The 18,684-nt window shown below is 48.7% G+C and overlaps 3 protein-coding genes across 9 annotated transcripts; 1 reads left to right on the forward strand and 2 right to left on the reverse strand.

Annotated features, from left to right (window-relative positions):
• Positions 1 to 152: 152 nt before the first annotated feature.
• On the forward strand, positions 153 to 11,086 carry JOSD1 (Josephin domain containing 1). Of its 4 annotated transcripts, none has more exons than XM_012569224.5 (5): positions 153 to 542; positions 1,071 to 1,861; positions 7,025 to 7,153; positions 7,263 to 7,457; positions 8,667 to 11,086. In XM_012569224.5, the coding sequence occupies exons 2-5, from the start codon at positions 1,677 to 1,679 to the stop codon at positions 8,764 to 8,766; spliced, it is 609 nt and encodes a 202-aa protein (XP_012424678.1). In that variant the 5' UTR covers positions 153 to 542; positions 1,071 to 1,676; the 3' UTR covers positions 8,767 to 11,086. The 4 variants fall into 4 exon arrangements, with proteins under 4 accessions (XP_012424678.1, XP_030118853.1, XP_030118852.1 ...); XM_030262993.4 differs by having other exon boundaries at positions 166 to 516; XM_030262992.4 differs by lacking the exon at positions 153 to 542 and adding an exon at positions 584 to 702.
• Positions 11,087 to 11,310: 224 nt separating this feature from the next.
• On the reverse strand, positions 11,311 to 13,228 carry TOMM22 (translocase of outer mitochondrial membrane 22). The gene is made up of 4 exons (XM_030262999.4): positions 13,084 to 13,228; positions 12,866 to 12,984; positions 12,450 to 12,567; positions 11,311 to 12,038 (listed from the first exon to the last, which is right to left on the reverse strand). The coding sequence occupies exons 1-4, from the start codon at positions 13,192 to 13,194 to the stop codon at positions 11,964 to 11,966; spliced, it is 423 nt and encodes a 140-aa protein (XP_030118859.1). The 5' UTR covers positions 13,195 to 13,228; the 3' UTR covers positions 11,311 to 11,963.
• A 119-nt stretch (positions 13,229 to 13,347) lies between these two features.
• Positions 13,348 to 17,513, reverse strand: CBY1 (chibby 1, beta catenin antagonist). Of its 4 annotated transcripts, none has more exons than XM_002198598.7 (5): positions 16,463 to 17,487; positions 15,738 to 15,841; positions 14,944 to 15,049; positions 14,744 to 14,859; positions 13,348 to 13,903 (listed from the first exon to the last, which is right to left on the reverse strand). In XM_002198598.7, the coding sequence occupies exons 2-5, from the start codon at positions 15,813 to 15,815 to the stop codon at positions 13,823 to 13,825; spliced, it is 381 nt and encodes a 126-aa protein (XP_002198634.1). In that variant the 5' UTR covers positions 15,816 to 15,841; positions 16,463 to 17,487; the 3' UTR covers positions 13,348 to 13,822. The 4 variants fall into 4 exon arrangements, with proteins under 4 accessions (XP_002198634.1, XP_030118857.1, XP_072779504.1 ...); XM_030262997.4 differs by having other exon boundaries at positions 15,738 to 15,844; positions 16,463 to 17,483; XM_072923403.1 differs by lacking the exon at positions 13,348 to 13,903 and adding an exon at positions 14,004 to 14,463 and having other exon boundaries at positions 15,738 to 15,844; positions 16,463 to 17,513.
• Between the last annotated feature and the right edge of the window lie 1,171 nt (positions 17,514 to 18,684).

Genomic DNA, 18,684 nt, shown 5'->3' on the forward strand with positions numbered 1-18,684 from the left:
CTTCCTGACAAACAACCCTGGCAGCCAATCGAATAAGGGATCTCAAAGGCCTGGGTGGGACTAAGCGCTGCCACAGAGCCCGCCCTGGTGGGAGGGCATTCTCTCGGGATTGCCAGTGAGAAAGAGGCGATTTTTTACTGATAATTATGTCAGCCAATGGAACAGGGTGGGAGTGCGCCTGCAGTCCGCGGGCCCTCCTGTTTCGGCGCGTCGTGCCGCCAGCTCCTGGGGTTCGCAAAGGATCCCGCCGCCCCTACCGCCTCGGGCTCCCTGCAGAAAAGCCCTACGCCTGCTCGCCATGCGAGCCCACGGTGTTCAGACCGCCGGCGGGGGCCGCCAGGCAGGACTCCAGCGCCAAGGAGGAAACGCCTCTGGCTGAGGGGTGACTCCTGCAGACCGGCCTGTCCTGCTGCTCTGCCTAGCCACACGCACGCTTGTGGCACCACGGCCGCAGACGCCAACCTGCGGCACAGAACGAAGCCGGGGGAGGATACACGTTTGTTTATTCAGCGGGCGGTGAGACCGCTTTCGCTTCTGTGTCGGTTCGTTTCGCCGCTGACGTCAGAGGGGGCGCGGCCGACGCCGGCGCGTGCGGGGGGGCGCGCGCGCGCGTGTGTTTGCGTGCGTGCGCGAGAGTGGCGCGAGCGGGGCCCGGCGCGCGCGTGCGCCGGCGCGGGGCGGCCCGAAGGGGCCGAGCGGGCGGTGAGGAGCGGGGCGGCGGCGCCCGACAGGCCCGGCCCGGCCCGGCCCGGCCCCTCCAGCGCTGCCGAGGGGAAGGGCGGGCGCCTCGGCGCAGCAGCGAGCCCCGAGGGCTGGGCGGGGGTTAGACGGGGGCGTCTCCTCAGCGCGGTGGGCTGCGGGGGTCGCTGGGCCTTGGTCCTGGGAAGCGGCTCCCGCCTGCGTGGCTGCTGTTGTTGTTGTTTTGGTGGTGGTGAGCGGGTAGGGTGGAGGGGCGGGGTGGAAAGGTGCGAGGCAGGCCGTGGGGCTGGTCCCGCCTGCCCTACCCTCGCTCCCACGGGCTTTGAGCTGCCTCTAGTTGCTAACGGAGACTTCCCTTTGTCGGAGAGCAGGGTGACCTGTGAGGAATCGCCATCCCCGCAGCCTGGACTTGGCTTTCTCGTGGCCTAGCAAGAAGTGGTTTTCTTAACCGAGCTGTTGGCATCTTTCTGCCAGGATTCAGTCGTTCCCAAAGGAATGGAGGAATGCAGCTGATAAGTGCTTAACCGCCCTGTGCTCCTATAGGCAGTACCAGGCGCTGGCTTCATCTTCCATTTGGCACTTCGGGGCTGGGCCTTACCCTGTTACCTGGTCTGGAAACTTTTTTTAGTGGCACTGTAGACTAAAGGAGATGGAAGAAAAGGAGCGATGTGATGAATTCCAGCTGATACCTTCACACTAAGGAGAATTGTATATTTTGACATTTTAATTTTATTTTTCTGTGGAGGGGAGGGAAATACTACATTTTAAAGGGTATGGGAGGAGGGAGGTTGCAGATCTTCATGTGGTTTTTAAAACCAGCTGTCAGAGGCAATTACTGAATAAACTGAAGCACAAGAAGAGGATTTGTAAGCTGGAAGCAGTGCTAGCCCACAAAAGAAAGGGGCACTGACTGTCTAGGCAGAAACTTCAGCCTCATTCATTTTTCACCATCTACTCCCCATCTGCCCATCGAGAAAATGAGTTGTGTGCCATGGAAAGGTGACAAGACCAAATCGGAATTGCCAGAGCCATCCCAGCTACCGCCACAGCACATTTACCATGAGAAGCAACGTAGGGAGCTGTGTGCCCTCCATGCCCTCAACAATGTCTTCCAGGACAGCAACGCCTTCACTAGGGAAACCCTGCAGGAGATTTTCCAGAGGTAGGATGCTTTTTCTTCTGGCATTAGCTTCCTCTTGGTCTCTGCTGGTTGGGGGAATTTTTGGGTGTTATCTGGGGGAAATAGAAAGAAAGGGAAGGATTCTGTGCCACTGCTTTGAACGGAATGTTCTTGTCTTTTTAACCCCAGCCTTTTTTTTTCCCCTCCGTGCAGAAATTCTTTCTCATTTTACTTGTTTCTTAACCTGTACTGGCTGCCAGCTTTGGGTCCAAGGGTTTTATTGCTGATGCTGTCATTTGGCTGGAGTGCTGTATTCCTCTCTGCTCACCTTAATGCCTCTTCTACCTCTCTTCCATATTTTTACCCCTGCCGTGTGTAGATAAATTACCTAGATGTTAATAATGGATTAGAGGATTGTCTTTGGAGAATGAAGGTGGCAGGAATGACTTACTAACTTAGTATGCAACACTTGCAATTTTCTTAGAAATAAGGTGCTTTGCAAAATGAGTGATTCTTTATTCAGGAGGTTCAGTTAAGTTCTTCAAATATTTTGAGCTTTTTTTTTTTTTTCCATGCAGCAAGACTCTGTACTCTCTCAAGCTGGATTTAATTTCAGTAGCTGGATGCCTGTTTCCTGTGGCATTGCTAAATGTTTCCCAGGAGCTTCAGATAATTAATAAAGTGGGTTTGAGTTTTACAGGAATGAATATAAATTATCAATGTGGCCTGTGCAATAGCTCTAATTTTGCTTGGTGTTTATTTTAACACTGTTTACATAAACACTGAGCAAAATAAACAGTGTTTATTTCTAGTGTTTTGATGCTTTATGAAAATTCTTCTGTGTGAGCCTTTATTTGTTCTGGTGACCCACCACTGATGAGCCTAAGTGGTGATAAAGGAAATAATGGAAAAGGGCTCCTCTCTGATACTCAACCTGCAGATGCTGTAAACATCGTGTAAGTTATTGTTGAAATCTTGTTACCAGCAGTTGACAGCATCTTGTGTTTGTGACAAGCAGGAGGCCCCACATCATGGCAGCAGTTGCTGTGGGATGGGGCAGTCGTGGGACCCTGTGCTGATGAGCAGGCAGCTTGTGGGCCTGTTGCTGTTCCCCTGAAAACTGGCAAATTTATGAAACTGGCGCTTGACTCATCAAACTCATGCCTGTCTTTGGCAAACGAATGTGGTGAAGGACAATAGCAAGTATCAGATTGAAATGCTATTTATTGTAGCGTTGCAGATAAAACTCCTGCTGGTGGAGTGGAGCTGGTCTGTGGCAGGCTCAAGGCACTCTTTGTCCAGTGTAAACACACTGTGGTTTTGTTCCAGTGCAGCAATTGTCAGAATCTTAATCACAGCTGGATTGCTTTTGGCCTGAAGCAAACAAAGGCAGTTCATGTGGTAGAAGGAGTGTGGTGATCTAATTAGTTGGCTGTGATTGCGTTTGGTGAGACAGAATTAGTGTGCAGCATGAAACCTCTCAGAAAAAGACTGGATATTAATTTTGTTGGACCTCTTTCCTTAGGAGGGAGAGTTTGTCTTTTATTCCAACTTGGAGTTCCATCCTAATATTAGATCAAGATACACATACTGATTCAGCCCCATGGTAGTATGGAAACACACATGGATATTCCTCTTGCTAATGGACGAGCTATAAGTCATACATAACAATTTCCACTGCCTTTCTATTTCTGGTGGGTGACTACCTGTGTGTAGCTCTTTGACTTGCCTTTAAGAAGTGTGAATTTAGTTGCCCTTTTTATGTCACTTGTCTTTTTCTGTGTCTACTCATATTCAATGTGTTGATAAAGGACGGATGAATATTTTTAATAATCTACAAAAATGTTGAGGGCTTATTTTTAAACCTGGTGTTGACAAGGTAACAAAATCACAAATAAACTTAAGCTCTCTAGCTTTTACCACATTCCTTGGAGAATGATTGAACCAGATTACTTAATCATTAGCTTCCCTTTTGCTGCATCCTATTGTGTAAGGCCAGGGTAGTCTGATGATTATCATCTCAAGCATATGCCAAAACTTGGTCTGGGCACCCCTCTGATTGTGTAGTCTTTCCCTCTTCTTTCCTCTAAAACAAGAAATACCTTTTTGATGTTTGTCTGGCTTTTGTTGAGGAAGTATGTTCCAAGTGTTGCATGGAGATACAAACAAAATCTCTTCGCTTCACTGGAGTCTGCATATTGAGACCTGATTAGGAAAGCAAACAGCATGCAGGAATCTTGGTGCTCCTTATGTTAGGACAACATGCTGATGAAAGTTTCTGATAGAAAGATCAGGAGGATTATTTACCTGGATTTCTGTCCAGCTTGGTCAGTCTTCCTCAGCTCAGTCTCTAGATAAAAAGTACTGAAACAGCAATTTAATTCCTTGTCTAGTCAGAATCCTTCAGCTGATGATTGTGGACCCTGCTTAGGTATGTGTGGGTCAAGATGTTGAGGTGGTTCTTGGGGCAAGTTTGCTCACAGATGCCAGTTTTTTGTTGCTCATGCTGGTCACCTCATTGCATTTCTGGGGTTCTGGAAGTTATGTGAAGGAACAAAGATAAATGTGTTCTTTCAGCTCTTGAATAAGCTTGTCTGGAAAATGGTGCCATGAGAGCATGCTTCTGCAGCCCAAAGGGCTCTCTGAATTGTAAGGTTTTCCTTGCTCACTCACTGGTGCTTAGGAGAGTTGGTAGGTTGAAGCAGTGATCTTGAGGAATTAGGCATAGCCAAGTGATCTTACTTAATGGAGATGCTGGAAGAGTTGTGACAAGCTGCAGGTTCTATCTCTGTGATTAGTAAAATACACCCCCATGGTGGGTATTAACAACTTTTCCTCTTACCATGGTATTGTGGACTCCTCTCCCTTTTGTAGTGAACACACTTCCCAGACAGTTCTGCTGCAGACTGCTCCACTGCAGAAAAACTCACAGCTGAAGACAAAGGCTACCTATCTGTAGCCTCTCCAGCCTTGGTTGCTCTGAAATTCCCTACTCAGTCCACTGCTTTCTTGTCAAATGCCTTATGTTGTCAGGGTGTCACTGAAAACTGGGAAATAAACTCTCCACAGCTGGTTAAGTAAGAAAGCTGAGATTATTCAGCATGCTGGGTGCATGGGGATCGCTTCATCTAACGTGTGCACCCAGCAGTTTACTAATCATACAACCAGACCAGGTTATGTGCATGAAGCCAGTATATATTCACTGCATTTCTATTACAAATATTTCCTGAATACATGCATGTATGTTAACTGTTTCCATGGATTTATTTTGGTATTAGTAGGGGTCTTTTGAGGGTCTTTGGTGATCATTTGGGAACATCCTCTTCCCCACATTTTCCATTTATGGTTCTGGATCATCCAATTAATCTTTTCACCTTGAGACTATCTCAAGTATGTTGTCAGGTCACCATGCACTTCTCTTATCATTCTTTGCCCTGGCACTCTATCTTTGTTCTCAAAACTGAGACATCTGCTAGTACATCCTAATGGCTGATATAGGTAAATAAGGAAGCACTAACTGATACAAGACTATTAGTCACAGATGCAGGGAGCTGACACAAAGCCACATTAATCTCTGGCATTTGTACAAGATACTGTATGGTACAAAACTAAGCATTAATCACAGATATAGGGATCAAACACCATTGTGCTAAAGTTAAAAGAATTTTCCACATCTTCTGCCACTGCTGCATGGACACCTTTTAAAATAAATACAATTTGCTATGTAAGAAGGGTGGGAATGCAGAAGGGCTGAGGGATTTCTGTGATGAAATATGCCTGCAGAATATTCAGTGTGGTAAAGGCTGAGCAAAAAAATTGAAGGAGCACTAAAAGTTTTGGGGATGGAGTTGACAGGAGGAGGAGGCAGGTAAAATACAGATGTTTGGATGATACGAAATCTGAACTTTGCACTAGCAGAATTAATGGAGTCCTTACCAATGGAAAGATCAACTCATCACAACAGAACTCATCTGAGGCCTTGACTTTCTTCGGATTGGCATTACGTGACTTTGTTGTTCTCTGCTCCCAGTTACCCCGGGCTTGCTTTTCCTGTAATCATCTTCATAATAGTACTTGTTGTTTTCCCTCCTTACAAAATTTCTTAGGCAGAGGGGGGAAACATAAAACTATAAAAGTGGCTAACAGGCTTTTTTGCCACACATCTCCATGCTATATCTCACCTCCATTATCTGAACTTGTGCAAAGGCTGTTAGATATTTTTGGCCTGTAACCTCATAGCAACCCACAGCTTCCTCGCAAGAGGAGGTGGAGGAGCAGGCATTGATCTCTCCTCTCTGGTGACCGGTAACAGGACCTGAAGGAATGGCATGAGGCACTGTCAGAGGAGGTTTAGTCTGGATATTAGGAAAAGGTTCTTCACCCAGAGGGTAGTTGGGCACTGGAACAATCTACCCAGGGAAGTGGTCACAGCATCAAGCCTGACAGAGTTCAAGAGGAGTTTGGACAATGCTGTCAAGCACGTGGTGTGATCCTTGGCGCTGTCCTGTCTGGGACCAGGAGTTGGATTCCATGTGGATCCCTTCCATCTGAGGATATTCTGCAATTATATGAATATTGATGAACCATGGTTCTGCATTTTTATATGCTGTAGTAATGCAAGTGATGTCTAAGCAAACTTACAGGTCAAAGCTGAAAAGATTTCTTTGCATCAGTAACATTAGTTACTACAGAAACAGATTTTTTTTTTTTTTTTGTCATCTAGCAACAGCTTTGGAAAGTTCCCAACTCCAAGTATCTTCACAGCTTTGTGTCTGAATACTTCTTTCATTTACCAGTGGAGGAGGAAGAACAACCTTTCCTGCAGCCAAGGCTCTTTTTCTCATCCAGTCTTCAAGACTGTTGACTGTTGGACTCCTGAAATTGTAATAACCACTGTCCTAAATAGCCAACTGGCATTTACTCTGACTCTAAACTGAGAAAAAAACATAACTGAAGTACCAGTTCAGGGGGTCAGCTTTGTGATTTCTTTTTCATCAAAGGCAGGATTTGTGGAGGCTTTGTACATCAAAATTATTCTTAATGCATTACTTAGTTCCCTCAGCCCATTTGATGAGGGGTAAGGGGGGATGCAGTAGTTTGTATTTAAGCACAAAACCCCTGGAAATTGACTTCAAGTTATATAGCAGGTTGTGGAATACAGGTTTAGCAAACATCTGCTAGAGCAGTCTCCTTTTCTGTTTGCAGGCTGTCTCCCAACACCATGGTGACCCCCCACAAGAAGAGCATGCTGGGGAATGGGAACTATGATGTGAACGTGATCATGGCAGCACTTCAGACCAAAGGCTATGAGGCAGTTTGGTGGGATAAACGCAGGTACTGAGAAGTTGTGTAATTCTGGAGGTGCTACTGTTTGTGAAAATTAGAAAGATACTGAAGTGAAAGCACCAGAACATAATCTGGTTGATGTTCTGCACTCTTTCAGGGATGTTAATGCCATTGCCCTGTCTAATGTGATGGGCTTTATCATGAATCTGCCCTCCAGCCTTTGCTGGGGCCCGCTGAAGCTCCCCCTCAAGCGACAGCACTGGATCTGTGTCCGGGAGGTGGGAGGCACCTATTACAACCTCGACTCCAAGCTCAAGGTGCCCGAGTGGATTGGAGGTGAAAGTGAGCTCAGGTAGGATTTCCTCTAATCCTTCCCTTTTGGAGGTAAGAAGTCTGTCCTTAAACAGTTGGTGATTGAAACATGTATGGCTGATCTTCAGTAGTAAAAATTTGAGAGTCATAAGGTTCTTCTGCCTCCACTTGGATTTATGCCCCATTTGTGCAAAGCTAGGGAAATGCTTTTGGCAGTGGTGTCTCTATCAGCTCAGGAGAGCTTGACTTGGCCTCTTACGTGTCTGGCTCTGTCTGTGGCAAAGGTAGAGGCCATCTCTGGTATTACTGGTTGGCACCTGCAACATGATGTGCTGTGCCCTCGCTCCCTCCTCAAACACGACAGTATCAGCATTCTTTGCCTCTTTAGTAACAATCTGTATGTCTCCAACAAAAGGCTCTCCAGACTAAAAGTGCAGCCTTATACCTGACAGCAGTAAGAGCTGTTTGTTAGGAGTCACTTTTCCTATGTAAGCATACGCTGCTCTTCTGGCTTGGCTCCCCTTCCCTCTTCAATCTTAGCACAAAAAGGTCATTGTAAATACCTTGTAAAGTTTCACCTGCTCTTGATTGTTGTTTAGCTTCCATTCCATTGTGCCATAAATCCTACTAGCAGCTTTGCTTCTTTGATTAGTCTTGTTCTGAGATAGGGATTGCATGTGTGCAGTTGTTTGCAGAGCCAGCCATGGCATTGAAGTTTTGGTAAATTTCTGGGGTAAAGTAACTCTCTTGTGAAACTACTGTGCAGAGGTTCTGGTGGATTTTATCCTAGGCATATCGTTCTTCAGCAATAAATAAGGGCTTTCTCTACTGGGAGTTTTGGAAATCTGGACCAAAAGATATTGGAAAAAATGTTGATTTTTTGTATTTATTGGAAGTAATCGAAGTTTAGTATTAGAAGAAGCTTACATGCAGAAAAGGACTAAAAAAAACATGTAAAATGACCAAGTAGTACAGTGCTGCTAAGGACATCTATATGATGTCCTTTTCTACAATAAAAAGATTTTCCCCCCAGATTTTTTGAAATTATTTAAAGTTAAGGTGGGATTCTTGATCTTGGAAATATTAAGAAACTAAATTTGGGGTTAATTTTGTTTTTCTTACCTTGGAAAGTAAGAAAGTGGCATCTGTATAGAGTCATCTCTGCTGCGGTAAGATAATATTTAATTGTTGTTGTAGATGATGAAGTTCTACATTCAGTAGCACTTGTTTCTATTTCTCTTTATGATAGGAAATTTTTGAAACACCAGCTGAGAGGAAAGAACTGTGAACTCCTATTGGTGGTGCCAGAGGAAGTGGAAGCACATCAGACATGGAGAGCTGACGTGTGACCGGGGCCAACTCTGTCCTCCCACTACAGTTCTTCCCCTTTACCAAACTCCTGATGTCCTAAAACCTGGATGATGGGTGCCCCGACTCTTTTCGTCTGGAATTTCCTTTGTTAGGCTATTCTCTTCCTTCCTTGGTGCAATACGGCAATGGCGCAGGACATTGGGGGTGGTGGCTGGGGAAGAACTGAAGGCAGAGCAGAGGAAACTGGAAGCCAATCACTTTAATTGCAAGATGGATGAGCTGCAGTGCCCTTTGGCCAGCTGGAAGGCATCACACTCTTGAAGAACTGGGCTGGGGAGCAGGAGTGCCTGGAAACCCTGGGCCTCCATTTCCCCATGTGGTTCAAGGCTGTGTGTGGTGGGACGCTGCTCCCTGCGTGGTTTGTCAGGAAGGAGCAGGGACTGAGCACGCTGCCACCTCTTTACAGTTCTCTCCCTCCAAAACAAGTTGTTGTGAAGACATTTGCAATTCCTAAGGGTCTCTCAGGACACTCAAAACACTAGAAATGGTACGGTGCTCAGCACGACCCTCTGTTTCTTAGGGCTGGTTTGTGCCAGGAATTAGGAAACAATAAAACCAGAGTCATCCAAGTAATTCTTTGGGTAGCTAGAGGATTCTTCCCGAGGGTCTCCAAGGATTTATGTATGTGGTGAGTTGTTGTTTGGCAGTGTGTGTCTGGCTAAGGTGACATGGAAACAGCAAGCACAGGATGACTGAGGAGTATCAAGTTTCTGGACTGGAGAGAGGCCACAGTCTGCTTGGGTTTCTTTGTGCTATGGTGGGGTTTTTTTTACTATTTTTTATCAATTATTTTGGTTTTCTGCATGGTCACCCAGTAGTTTAGGGGCTCCTTGGAGACAGGAATAAAGCTGAAAAGGTTTTCAAATAAATTAACTCCCTTTTATTATCCTCTCTCCAGAAGTCTAGCCCACAATCACGGATGTAATGTGAAATGAAAGAGGTCAAGTTATAAAATAAAAATGGGCTGAGGAAGGGAAGCCATTATAGTAGTCAGTTTTGCCCTTTTATTGCTACTATCTGCTGGTGTCGGAGCTGCAGAGGGTCCACCAGAACTTTCAGGCATTGGAGACACTGCAGCTTGGTAGCTGAACCAACTTCTCCTTTAGCATTGGCCAACAAACATTCCATTAATGGGTGAATTGCTTTTTTCTGCCTTCCATGGGGAAGAGAGACTAGACAAGGAGACACTAAGGGGAATCTCCGCCGGCTGTTTCCCAGTCACCCAGGAGAGCTGTAGCTCAGCCATGCCTTCCACGTCAGGAGGAGGAAATGCTGAATCTGGAACTGACTTCGTTGTGTTTAGCACTCCTGGCTGAGCTGCTGGTTGCTTCCATCTTTACATGACTTGGTTGAACAGCAACCTCTGGGACCTGATGGAGCTCGAAGGGTCCTGTTCCATCACGCAGGAAACTCAGATTACTGATGTTTGAGCTGGTGAAAGGAGGGATTGTAATGACCTTTTCTCAGTTATTTTTCTCTCTTCAGAGCTCTGCAAATGCATGAGCAGGTGCTCGAACCTCAGACACCACCAAAGTGGCACCGTCAGAACAGAGGCCACATGACGACAGGACGATGGTGTTTGCTGACCCCTGGACATCTAGCAAGCACTTTTGCAGTCCTTTGAGCACAGCCTCCCACAGTCAAGGGCAAATAGCTCTTACATTTTAAAAAGTCCTATTTCGTAACACATTCCAATGACCGATACCAGCTGGCAGAGTTTTTAAACACTTTCCAGGCAGGATGTTCAGCCTGCAGGCATTCTGCTCCTTACTTGAAGCCATTTCTTCAAGAGGGGAAAATATAAATCTCAACAGCAACATTTTCTATGCTGATTGAAGTTGCACTTTGGAGAAAAACCCTGTTTGCATGGAAACTGCAAGCCAATGGATCAGTGCACAATATGCAAAGATGTTTTAAAACTTTGGGGCTGCTTTCCTCTCCTTGTATGTCAGCTGCTTTCCCAGGGGAGAAACAGTGTGATCCAGCTGCTCAGGTAAAGGGAAAAGTGTATGATCACATCCCTGTGGGAGGTGAGGCTGCTGTGCCCGGGGGTGGGTGAGCTGGTCCAGTCCCACTGCTCGGGAGCGGGAAAGCGCCTCTTTGTTTTCTTGCTTGTTTGGTTTTATTAGAGCATTGTCTTGGGTTTGTTTACAGAGATGTATTTTGTTTAACCAAATATTAAAAATGGAAAAAAAAAGTTTCCATATAAATGTCCTATCACTTCTGTATGTTCAATTGAATTGTTCTGTAACAAAGTATGTAAAGGATAAATAAATTTTTTTTTCTTTGGTTATAAAACCACCACGTTTCTGTGCATTAAGAACCTTGAACGGTGGACACTGGTGCTGAGGTAGAATCACCTCCCGGAGAATGCCCTTACGCCATACAAGGCTTCCCCACCCCTCTGAAGGTGACAAGGCCATGTCGGTCCCTTCCACACTGACAGGCTGTGCATGAAATGGAGAGATCCTACCCAGAAATCCCCCGGCAGCTCTGAAAGGACTGAGCCTCCCTCAAGGACATCTATTAAAACCACACTGCTCAGGTTGGATTTATTTAATATTCCATACAAAAAAATACGCAGCTGATGTCTGTTCTACTTTATGAGGCAGAGAATCTGCGTGGATGTGATCGTCTCAAACCTGGCCTGCTGCTCCCTCAGTTCTCGCACACACACAGCTGCAGTGAAAGTGTTTCTGCAGATGCATCTTCCCAAAGAGTATTTTCCATGGGGTATTGATTGCCACCAGCACCCCTCTTTCCTCTGCTGGGAAAGTCATGCTTCCTGCCACCACTGTCCTTCAGCTCCAAATCAGGCAGGAAAGCATTTGTTGTGTCTGCCTGCTGCTTTTCAAAGCCTGACCTGTGCCCCAGGGTGTTTTGTGGGGGCAAGAAGCTGGCAGAGGAGCTCCACCGGTCCAAGTCTGTAACTGGTTATGGCATAGTGATTGAATAAAAGGAAATATTCATGATTTCTAAAGGAGAGGGGGATGCAGACAGGAGCCATCATCAGGTCCATAGGGGGGCTTCCCTCCCTCGTTATGAACAGGTCAATGTCCCAAAGGAGAACCAAAAATAAAAAGAAAAAATGCCCTGGCCCAACAAATCAACAGTTCAATATATCATAATCGCAAGGTCTTCCCACTTGATATGAATCCAACTCAGCTTCTGCAAATTAGATTTTTCCAGACAGCGGAGGCAGGGCCCCTGGCATTCCCCCTGAGAGCCCTGTGTTGGGTCCGAGGAGGATCTGGAAAGAAAACAATTGATTGAGGGGTTTCAAGGACACCAGATGTCTTGCCATGCTGTGCCCAGTCCCACAGGTATTTGTGGTACTTTGCAGCACCAGTCCTGTGCCTGCTACAGCAGCCAAGGTCAGTGCCCGACCACAGCCCCTATTTCAGCCCCTCACAGTATTTTATAGCTGGTAAAAGCCAGGTTGTGCTTGCCAGGCAATGCCACTAGCCTGACACTGGCAGTCAGCAGGATTGTCCAATTAGAACATTGAACCAGAGGATCTGGTGGGATAAGTGAGGCCACAGCGTACAACAGAGAGCACCCTTGTGCCCAGGCTCCCCCAGAGCTGCTTACAGCGGGAGGTGCAGGCACTCCCAGCCGGCTCTGCGGGGTCGGGAGAGACGGCTGGGCCCTCCTGCCTCACCTGTCGCTGCTGCAGCTGCTGCTGTTGCTCCATCTGCAGTTTTTCGGTTTCAAAGACGACAGGAAGAACCAGAATCATGAAGGAGGTGGTCCCAATCCACAGAGCTGCCCTAGAGAATCTATCAAGGATAAAGAACCCTAGGAATCAGTTCTTATTGGCACAATCCCGCGTTTCCCTTCCGTGCCTCAATCATAAGCCTGCCTCCAAATTCAACCCCGAGCTCCGGGGTGTCCCCTTATCCCCACCCTTCCCAAGCCGCCCATAAACAAAACCCGTGGCTCTGCCGCTCCCGCAGGCCCCGCACTGCGCTACCAGTGGCCGAAACCACCGCGAAAGCCGGCGGCGCCGCCCCGCGCCCCCGCTCTGCCCGCCGGGCCCGCGGCGAGGGGCTCCGGCCCAGCCCGCCGCCCCCTCACCTGTACATCTTCTGCGCTACCGTCAGCGACAGGTCGAACGTAGCCCCTGCCGCAGATCGGACGCTCTCGGGGAACATCTCCGTGAGTCCCCACAGCCGCTCCGCCAGCGTCTCGTCCAGCTGCGGGCGGCACCAACGCGTCAGGCCCCGCCGCACGGCCCTGCGCGCCCCGCGGGGTCACCGCGCCCGCCTGGCCTTCCCCTTCGCCTGCCCCGATACCTCCTCGTCGTCCTCCTCCTCCTCCTCGAGCTCGTCCTCCAGCTCCTCAGCCTTGCCCGCGCCGCCCTTGGGCAGCAGCTCCTCCGGGGACAGGGACGCCGCGGCCGCCATCGCCACCAGACAGGACGGACGGAGCGGCGGCCCTCCCGCCACACAGCCCTGGCGAGGCAGCGGCCCCTGGCGGCCCGGAGGAGCACCGGCCGCCCCCCTCTGCTGCCCCCCAGCACAGCGCGACGCGTTAAAAAAACACCCTCAGCACCGGGCTTTAATTGCAAGGTTTTATATAAAATATGCAAAACTCTCGAGAACGAGCAACTGCAGCGTCCTTCTCGCCCAAGGCAGACGGTGAGGCTTGTACAAGCAGCCGCGGGCTCCGCAGGGGGAGCGGACAGTCTCCCCGATTCGGTAAGCGGAGAAGGCGAGCAGAGCCCTCATGGAGACGGATCCTCCCCACCGCCTGCTGCCCGGCTGCCTTAGAGAAGGGGGTACCTATGCTGGGCTGCGGTGAGGAAACGCAGCAAGGTAAAGTGCTCTGAGGAAAATCGTGTTAATTAACAGCGCTGTGGTGCCAAACCAGCCATTAGCAGTACCCACAGCACCACACAGCGCTGGAGGCATCTCGGCACTCGTGGTCCCGTGAAATGAAGTACCTCCACACAGTACCAACATGGCTGGGAGGCCCAAGCCAGCCCCAGCATCCTGAGGGCCAAGACCCAGAACCAGCCTGGCCATCTCTTGTTCACTTCTTCCTCCGGCTGTGCTGCTTCAGCTCCTCCAGCTCCTTTTCCATGAGGTGGGACTCGGCAGTGGTCTCAGAGAGCTGGAACGCACAGCAAACAACAACAGGAGGGAGTTAAAAGCTCATGAGGCTTTTCCAACTTCACAGCACAACGAAGATTTACAAGCCACAAGCCAGGTCCTGCGGGAGGCAATTTGTTCCTGTTGAGCAAGGGGGAAGCTGCCATGTCACGTTTCACTGAGATCGCCTGGAAAACCTGGAGAGCAGCTAGTGCTTCTGCTAAGTGTTCCAGCCACAAAAACCATTTTCCAATTTTAAAACACATGAAGATTAACGAAAGAAAATATTGTTTAGAGTGACATAAAGGCTAAATCACTTATTTACTGAGAATAGATGTGTGTCCTATTTTACTCAATGTCTCTCCATATTTTAAGCATGAAAGCTGTGATTTCTGGGTAAGGTTGAATGAATTTTGGTTTATTTACTGGAAATTCTTTCATCCACAGTTTTACACATAGGATAGATGTCTCACCCCTCATGACAGCAGATGGAAGCTTTAGTCTTCTGTGACCAAAAACAGTGGCTGTAACTCAGTTTCTTAGCTGGGGCAGAGGACAGAGTGGCAAGAAAAATGCCATATTCTGTGCAGAAGGGGAAACAGGAGACATGGCACTTGCAGGGGCTTCTCTCTCCTCAGTCACAGTGTTCACAACAAGCTCTGACATGGGGGGAACCTTCCCTTCATTTCACAGAGGGGATCAGGCTTTACTCCCACAGTCACTTTGCCATTACACCTGCGTTGCACAACAGGGTAAAGCAGAAAGTGGGGTGCCCTGAGAACAGCCTTTTTCAGGGGACCCAGAACCCTTTGCTCAGGCATCCCCACTGCTAGAGGCAGGCAGGAGCTGGGCAAAGGCTCACCATGTCCAGCAGAATGTCCACTTTGAGCCGAAGTAGGTTGTTTTCTTCCTCCAGCTGCTGGTTTCGTTTGCGCAAGCGTTGCAGTTCCCTGCGATCCCCCAGGAAGCCTCCTGATTCTTGGAGGAAAGAAGGAGGTCAAAATACAGATTGTCAGCCAACTGTGGCTACTTCAGACCAGAGCAAGCTGACATGTACTCTACCTGAAACCCAGTGGCCATTTTCGAACTTCAGGCTCTGGCCAGCGAGGTTCATTGTGGGGGTGCCGTATTCCAGGCCCAGCTCAACCTCACGGGTGGATCTATCCAGCTGCAGGGAGAAGATCACACTCAAGAGTTTCACAGAATTCCAGAGCCACCCCCTGCTCTCTCATTTCTTAGTGACTGGCATTCTAGTGGAAGATACTGGTGCAAATGGCCCTGGAGCCTGGAACCCTACTTTGGTCATGTACTGCTGCAGTAGAGCACTGGCTCCTCTCACTGCCATCCCTGCACTTTCTCCCACCTACACACTCATCTCCCTGCACTTGGAGACCACTGATGAGTTTTCAGTGACACAGTTCTGGACTGCAGGTGAGGTGATGATGATTCTTCCCTGAGCTATTCCATTTCTAGCTTCATGGATAGTCACAGTAATCAGGAATGGTGCTGCACTGCAGGAAGAAAGCAGCACAGCTGGAATAATAGAATATACTGAGTTGGAAAGAACCCACAAGGATCACTGAATCCAACTCCTGGCCCTGCATAAAACTGTCCCAAGAGCTGCACCATGTGTCTGAGAGTACTGTTCAAACACTTCCTGAACTATCAGGCTTGGTGCTCTGACCACTGCCCTGGGAAGTCTGTTCTAGAGCCCAATCACCTCTGGGTGAAGAACTTTTTTGTGCCTCAGCAGCAGCTGGAAGCCCTTGTAAGGATTATGGCACGCACAGCAGGAGCCACCCACCTCTGCCACCAAGACAGCGCTGCTGCAGCAAACTGCAGGTGCTGGGACTCACCAGGTGCAGGTTGGACAGCGAGGCCCATTTCCTCGGGGGGGTCTTCTTCGGGCTGAAGGAGTTCCCAAAGAGGGGCATCGCACGCTGCTGGCCAGGCCTATTGGCTCCTGAAGGAGCAACAGAGACACAGCGGGTCTGAGGCTGTGGGCCAAGGGCAGTGATGTCCCGAGGCAGAGCCCCTCATTCTCTCCAGTGACATTCTCCCCAGGCAGAGCCCCCCAGCTCTCAGGCCAAGGTAGAGATTTTGAGCAAGGGGCAGTCCTGGCCGCCTCCCGGCCACTGGCACCAGGCAGCACCAACCCTCCAGAGGCATGTCCCTCACACCTCCAGCGCCACGTGGCCGAGGCGGGCGGGGGACAGGACGGATGGTTCGAGGTGCCGGCCCCTTCCCCCGGCCCTCCCCGCCCCCGGCCGGCACCCCCAGAGCCGCGCGGCCGGCACCTCGGCGGGGGCACGGGCCGTACCACCCTACGGGCACGCCGAGGAGCTGCAAGGGGAGCCCCGCGGGGCGCTATTCCCTGCACGGACCACCACCGGGATGCTCCTTTGTTCTGCTCCCCCCCCCCCCCCCCCGGCATCTCACTGGCAAGAGCGGAGCCGATGAAGAACGCCCCGCAGCCCCCATTCCCCCCGCGCCGCAGTGGTAGGGTCAGCCCCGCGGTGCGGAGGCGGTTGGGCCGGGCTGTTCCATCGAGCTTCGCCTTAATTCCGGGGGGGGCCCACACCTCTCCGTCGGGCCGCGCCCGCTCCCGTCCGCCGCCGGTGGGATCCGCCGCGTGTCCCGGGAGCGGTTTGCGGCCGCCGAGTTGCCGTGGCGACGGGATCCGCGGCTCCGCTCCGCCTCCGCGGTGGAGGGAGACGGGGGCGGAGTGCCGGGAAATAGGCTCGGGGGTCGGGCTCTGCTCACGGGCTGCGTCAAACTAGGGCCGTGCTGACCGCGCTTTCCTTACACCTTCCCTAAAATGATCGAATCGCCTGGGAGAGTTGTTAACAATGTTTTTGGTGGGGATTGTTTGTTTGTTTTTTTCAGATAGATAACTAAACGCCGTTAGGCAGAGAGTATCCTAATCTGGAGGAACCCATCCGCACAAAAGTAATCTGAAATTAATGCTTATCCGATAAATTGAGATTTTCAGAGTACTATGCAAGCAGCTATTAATTAGTTATTGCAAATATCCTTCCTTGCTTGGGAACGTAAGAGAAGTGGAGGAGGTCTGTCGTCCTGGACTGCGCGAGTTCAAGGGATGATGGGTGAGGAGCTGGAGAGAGCAGAATCGTACCGAATCACATAATCAGTACGGTTGGAAAAGATCTCTGAGATCATCAAGTCCTGTCTTTGGCCAAACACTACCGTGTGAACGTGACCGGGACACTAAGTGCCACGTCCAATCTTTTCTCAAACACCTCCAAGGACTGTGACTCCACAGCAGCAGCTCCTCACATGCCTTCCTTTGTAGCATCCTGATTTTCTGTGCACATTGCAAAGTCCTCCCTTTCAGCAAATGAGGGATAAATTTAGATTCCTTGTATTACTTGCTGGCTTGTATTCCATGGAGGTGGCAGTGGCAGTTGGTTTGGATATTTTGAATGAATGGCATGGGTATGTAGCACATATCACCAGCACTTTTTATGTTACAGAGGCAAAATTCCACTCCTAATGCATAAAATAATTCTGCAGTATGTTAGAATAGCAATCTGGAGTTACTTGCTTCATTGTTAAAAAAGCTTATGTTGAGGACTTCCTGGGGCTTTCCTGAAAAAATTTGGATTAATGAGGTACTAAGATGCTGACTTTAGTTAAATGGGAACAATAAAGACAAGGAGAAAAAAAAAAAATGGGTCAGGCAGATAAAAGAAGAAGAAAAGAAGAGAATCACCAACATTTTGATTTGGTTTGTACATGTATTAGTACTCCAGGAAAAAAAAATTATCTAACAGACTTTCATTCTCAGACTACTTAATTGGCACCCTGCCTTAAGTGAACCAGAAAATTGCTCACTTGGAATGGAAATTGGAAAAATAGCACAGTTAAATCCAGTGACTTGAGACAAGAAAAATCTCTGGTGCTGCTGTATCTTTTGGTAGTCCAGTTAACCAATATCTGGTTCTTGCAGGACATATGCTATAAAAACAGTTGCTTTCTGACCCAGTATACCAGAGTCTGTGCACTGGAAAGCAGTGATTTTTGCAATAAGAGAAGTAATTTTAATTGGGGGGTGGGGGGCAGAAGTCAACACCCTTAAAAGTAGAATAAAAACTTGCTGTTCAGAGCAAGATCTTTGTGAAATAGTTGTGGCTTCTATAACCATTTAATACCCATATGTGTGTGCATATATCGTGTAAGAAAGACGAATGGAAGGTCCAGATAAATGAGGGCAAGAACTTGGGAAGAAAAGCTGAGAGCATGTAGAATTATAGTTTTGAAATGAGAAAATAAAGGCAGCTCACCTGGGTGCTGATAAGAGCCAAAGACCATACAGGATAGTGAGGGACTGTTCTCTCTTTAGTTGGGGTGGTTTTTTCAGCAATGTTCACCTTCCTAGAAGAAACCTGTATGTATCAGCACAGTTGTTGTTTGATTTCTCCTTGTGCTGAGCAGGATGAGTATTGTAGAAATACACTGTAATTATTGTAAAACTAAACTGTCTCATGCATCTGGGGTCTCAGAGTGATTCTCTTACTGCTTCTTCTGTGGAGCAGAGACTTGGAAAAAGCCAGGCAGCTCATCCCCACTGCCTTGGCATGTGAGGTGAATGCTTCCTTCTGTGCCTGGTTGCTGTGCCCATGGTGAATAATTCCTGTGTGAATGGTCTCATAGTTGGTAGGGCTTGTAAACAAGACTTCAGAAATCTTCCCCTGGAGAGTAAGAGAAGGAGATTCAGTGTCTTGATTTCTGCTATGATTTGTTTCAGGAATCTTACTTCTGCATGGTTTCATTTCTTGCCAG

This window comes from Taeniopygia guttata, chromosome 1A, assembly GCF_048771995.1.
Source record: "Taeniopygia guttata chromosome 1A, bTaeGut7.mat, whole genome shotgun sequence".
NCBI lineage: Eukaryota > Metazoa > Chordata > Aves > Passeriformes > Estrildidae > Taeniopygia > Taeniopygia guttata.